The sequence below is a fragment of the Triticum dicoccoides genome, chromosome 6B, assembly GCF_002162155.2.
Source record: "Triticum dicoccoides isolate Atlit2015 ecotype Zavitan chromosome 6B, WEW_v2.0, whole genome shotgun sequence".
Lineage (NCBI taxonomy): Eukaryota > Viridiplantae > Streptophyta > Magnoliopsida > Poales > Poaceae > Triticum > Triticum dicoccoides.
Window position 1 is genome coordinate 27,071,856 of NC_041391.1, and position 5,564 is coordinate 27,077,419.

Genomic DNA, 5,564 nt, shown 5'->3' on the forward strand with positions numbered 1-5,564 from the left:
AAATGAGGGGGGAAACGAAGACATGTATCAAAGCCCCTATATGGTCTTGCATTGGTCTTCCAACCTCATACATCAAGAAAATTGTTTAACAATGTAATGCACTGGGATGTTTCATTGTGACCTTTATTTTTGCCACAATCTATAAATATGACATATAATTCATGGCCAATTAAACCAAATAATAGTTTATTGGGAGACTGTATAGTGATCAGAGCAAATATCAAAATGGGTTATTCTAGCCGCCCAAATGCGTCGGTGACCCTGCTAGTTTGACTTGAAGAAAGGTTAAGCTTTGACTAGGAAACAAAAGAGACACTGAGATAATTTGTTTCTACAAGGGGGAGAAAAGGAGACATGTACAATGGGGTGCACTTTTTTTTTAGAAGACGAGCATAATTCCTCTCAAAAAAAAAAAAGAGACGAGCATAATACAGGTCTTGTTACTACAAGGAAAACAGGTGGAAATAGCACTGCCTAGCTTCCTAGGGCCATTTAGCCAAATGCATTCATGCGCGACGCATGTGAAGCTGGCGCGAGCAAATCAGGCACGGAGCTACCCAAGTGCACTCATGCGCGGCGCATGCGAAACGGCCACGCGCAAATTAAGCATGGAGTTGGAATTACGTATAGCTGCCGGAGCCGGACGCGTGCTGCATGCACGTTCAGGTCCCATCCCATCCCGCGAGCAACCATATATACCACCTCCTGCAAAGCCAGCCACACCCCACCCATCTCCATCACCAGGGTAGCAGCACAGTCTCCATGGCGGCGGCCAAGATCGTCGTCCTCCTGGCCGCGACGACGGCGCTCTTTGCCGCCGCGGCAGGGGCGGCGGACCCCCAACCCCCGCAGCTCGCATCGGAAGCCCAGTGCTGGCCGTGCTACTCCTCCTGCATGCAGACGTGCGACGCCCACGGCAGCACCCCCGCCCCCGATGTCGTCAACTCTACCGATGGTAGTGCGGTTGCTGTACACTCCACCGTCGGCGCTCCAGCTGCCATCCACAAAACCGAGGATGGTTCAGGCGCCCCCGTTGCTGACGGCTACGACGACAAAGGTGGCAGCAAAGGTGGCGGCGGGGATGACTACGAGAAATACTTCGAGTGCAAGAAGAAGTGCATCGTCGACTGCTACAAGGACCTGCCGCCGGTGTGTTACAAGATGTGCGTCTCCCAGACCTGCCTCACCCTGCCACCATGTACGTATATATATGCCACCCTCCAAACAAGAAACATGCATCCTACTCTTATAGTATATATGTATACGTAGTATGTAACCAACACGGCTGCCTTTGATTTTACAGGTAAACGAGGGGATTGCTTCAAAGCATGCGGGAGCAAATGCTTCCACAACCAGCCGTACCCCGGGCCAAACCCGGGTCCAACACCTCCTAAGCCCATGCCACCGCCGCCATCACCCCCGAAGCCCATGCCGCCGCGGCCGTCGCCCATTCCACCGAAGCCATCCCCGCCGAATGCCGCTGCCAAAGCCAATGGCTACTAGTTGTATCCGCGTCGAGCAACACTAGCAACAACTGATGGGTGTACGTCGGTACGCGACGAAGGTTTATGCACACATACATTCAAAAAGGACGATATGAATATATGATGGCGCCCTATATGATTGCTACATTTTCTTTCTTACAACAAAGGATGAATTTTATTTACTCCCTCAATCCATATATATAGTGTCTAATATGTTTTCGAGATGGCCTTTGACTATTGATAAGATTAATAGTATATGAGATGTATAATGTAAAAATTATATCATTGAAAGCTCCTTTCACACGAATTTGATGATGTTCTTTGTGTAACTTGCATGTCATATGTTATTACTTTAATATGTGGTCAAAGTTAGCCTCGAAAAATACATTAGGCCCTATATAGATGGATATAGGAAGTACTCAAAACGAAGGATCAAGTGGATACAAACGTAGTGAGCGCACACCCGCCTTCGTCATAGTTAGGAAGCCCACAACCAACACAAAAGCACACATATACCTAAAACATGTTGGCAAAGAGCAAAGTCATACAAGAACAAAGTTATGCCTAACCGAGAAAAAACCGATAAACAGTGATCAACAAATTACTACAATGACCATATCCACACCAACCATCTCTTTGACACAATGATTGCTACATATGGACATAGATTATTCCATAAGATTACTCTATAAAAAAATCCATCAGCTCTAACTAAACTGGGTATAAATCATGCACTACAGGAAAATTATAAGCTGCCATGTGTCGAGTTGTAAGCCACGTGTAATTTTAGGGTAATCGGCTTACAAGAGTTTAAGCCAAATATTACAGGAACAATACACGGCAACAAAATGATCTCCGCTTACATAAACATAAGCCGAGAGGAGTCAAAAAAAAAAAAAGGTTGGCATATACCACAAAAGATCTCGGCTTACAGATGTTCCTTGCCTCGTGGTCGTCGCCGGCGCGCTTAACGTCTACTATGACAGCGTTTGGTATAAGCTGAGTACACTCCGTCTATGTCTGGCTTATATTTTCACTTTTATTTTCTAAAACACAAAACTCTTGACCTCCCTTATAAGTCGAGTGGCCGCCATAAGGTTCTCGACTTCTATTTGTAGGCGAAGTATCAGGTGAAAATGACTATTCGGTGAAAATCTGAAAATTTCTATCGTGGACTGTTGGATCAGGAGCGGACGTCATGGATCACTGGTGGGAGTCCTAACAATCCACTTAAACACACATTAGCAGATAACCCCCCTCTCTATTAATCATGAGGTGAATAGGGCTCGACCCTTCGTGAGATCCTGAGATCGGATTCTTCAATCGTCTTGAGCGCCGCCGACGATCCACTTTCCACCGGCGCGTAACCACTGCCCTCAGCCGGCCGCGACTGGCCCTCCGACCGTCGGGATGGGCCTTCCATCCACCGCAACTCTCTCTCTGCCAACCGCGCCTCTCGCCATTGCTGCCCTTCCATCAACAGTGATCGATGGGGCCTTCGTCGGCTGCGTGTCGCCCTCCATTGGACTTGGCTCACCCTCTTGTAGCCGGGACTCACCCTTCGGAGTACTTGTCAATGCTGCCCCTCACAATTTTGAACCCTGATGTGCCGCTGCCTCTTCATAGTCATATACAGGTAATCCACTACATCAAACAGACAAGCATTGTAATTCACTAGATGCTTTTTTTTTTGCCGTCAATTCACTAGATGCTTACCTAGAATGACGAGTAGGATACACTGATAAGACAATGTTTTTGTACGCAAATTGGTTGTCACTATCTTCAGCATCATGAGAAAGCTTTGGCTGCTACAAAAGACAGACATTATTTTCACCGTTTTTGTCAAGCACAGAAATTCTTTTTTAGAAAAAAAAACACAAGCTACGCAATAGAAAGCCATAGGTCAACTAGTGTACAGAGCATGTATATTTACTATACGGAACATGGATATTTGGTGATTGTTGTTGTTCCTCGATTGATAAGAACTAATCATGCGATGTTGCATTATAGATGGAGCATGAACCTGAGCATGTCGACAATGGAGGGACCCATGATATGGAAATTCTGCCTCCTCTGATCAATTTGGAAAACTTTGGTACATGAAAAAAGAGAGCTAGAAGTGGCCTATTTTATGTGAGTACCATTATCACGATAATTCCACTCAAATCTCTCTAATAATATTGACTTATATGACTACTCGGTGTTTGTAGGTATGGCATTCGAGACTATGGAAGATGTCGAGAAGTTTTACAAGGCATATGCACACAATGTTGGGGTTTCAATCAGAATTGAACAAAAAAGGGTTGTAGATAATGTGGTGGCCTGAGGCTATTTCTTTGTGGCAAAGTTGGATTCCGAACAAATGAGGAGGAACACAAGAAGGACTTGAAGGGAGAGAAGCGAAGAAAACATGCAAGAAAGTTAACTAGATGTGCTTGTGAGGCCATGCATGATAACTGTCAAGCATATGCAAGATGGCAAATATTGTCTTTGTATACTTTCTTTTGTTTACCTTTAGAGAAATTCAATTTTCCCTTCTAGCGAGAGTGCGAGACACAAATAGTTATTTATCTTGTGAAAGATTTGTAAGTTTTCACTGGTTTATGCGCAATGTCTGCTCTGAATTGTATCTTTTGTAATATGATCAATATTTTGTCTTGTTGTTGTTAAGGTTGAGCACACAAGAATATCCTCGGATTTTGGTTCATCTCAGTATGTACTTGGAATTTTGGTTCATATCCAATGCGTATGTTGGTGCAGAACAACAACTTCATGTGTTGGATAAATTTTAAGAATGCATATTATAGTTCTTCCGGAAGTTGTACTGCTGTTATTTCTAGATGTGAATATCATAGTTCTTTTGAGAGATGTCTAGTTAGTCTTCTGAGAGGAATAACTTGAAGTTGTTGCCAATTTTGTAGCCTGGGCATGCCTTGAATAATGTCTTTGTTAGATGAAGCTCGTTCCACAACTAGCACAACAATGCTAGCTGCTAGTAGGTCCTTTGCAGACTGAAATCTACCTGAACAAATCTTTCAATTATTATAGATTGAATGACTGAGAACCTGACCTTTTTTCTTCCCATTTCAATTATCTTCAACTGAATTCATATTAAGGGCCAGTATGAATGGATTGGCCAAGATAACTCACATTGAGTGACTTGAAAAGGGCTCAGAAAAGATACTGTTGGAACAGAACTTCGCTTTTCTGTTTTGTCAATCACTGATTTAAAATAGCCCAGCTCAGGAAATTTATTCAACTAAATTCATACATCCAAAGATTAGAGATTGCATGCCAATGCAACTTCAGAATTTGGACTACATAAGCAAGCTTACAGGCTTCACCAAAAAATACAACATTCAGATACAACTCTGAATTAATACTAAGAAGCAAGCATTGGGCTGTAGAATCAGACAACAGGAGCAAGCCACTGCATAATAAGTTTTGGATCTATGTCACCGCCGCTTGAGGGCATCACGACGGCCATCAAGCCACCGTTGTGCGGGGAAGCCTCGCGGCGACCGAGTCGCCGTAGCATGAGGGGCAGCTGCGTGGCCGTAGCGTCACCCGAGACGTCGAGCACTGTCGTGTGCCGGCGGAGCTCCGGCCGCCGAGTCACCTATGTGTGAGGCAGCGCCCTGACCACCAGTCGTCGTCGCCCGAAGCGTCGACGCACCGTCGCAGATGCGGGAGGGGTAGCCACCCGGCCATCGAGCCGCCCTCGCCTGGAGAGAGCGCCGCGTCGTCGAGTCGCCATGGTGCGGCTAGGTTATGGAGGCGGTCAATTTTCTCATACGGGGTAACTAAATCCTGGAATAGTTGAATAGAGAGAGGGGGTTATTTGCTAATGTGCGTTTAAGTGGATTGTTAGGAGTCTCACCTGTGATCCATGACGTCCGCTCCTGATCCAGCAGTCCACGATAGAAATTTTCAGATTTTCACTGAATAGTCATTTTCACCTGATACTTCGCCCTATTTATAGGCCGCCCGCACGTCCTTCCTTTGTCTTCCTTTTATACGCACGTGCTGGCGACACTACCAACCCTGCTCAAATGATCAGTACGGTCAACTAGAGGAGGG

General features: G+C 45.3%; 1 protein-coding gene across 1 annotated transcript; it reads left to right on the forward strand.

The window, feature by feature from the left end:
- Positions 1-741: 741 nt before the first annotated feature.
- Positions 742-1,799, forward strand: LOC119326478 (transcriptional-regulating factor 1-like). Its single transcript, XM_037600116.1, has 2 exons — positions 742-1,198; positions 1,304-1,799. The coding sequence occupies exons 1-2, from the start codon at positions 763-765 to the stop codon at positions 1,501-1,503; spliced, it is 636 nt and encodes a 211-aa protein (XP_037456013.1). The 5' UTR covers positions 742-762; the 3' UTR covers positions 1,504-1,799.
- Positions 1,800-5,564: the final 3,765 nt, after the last annotated feature.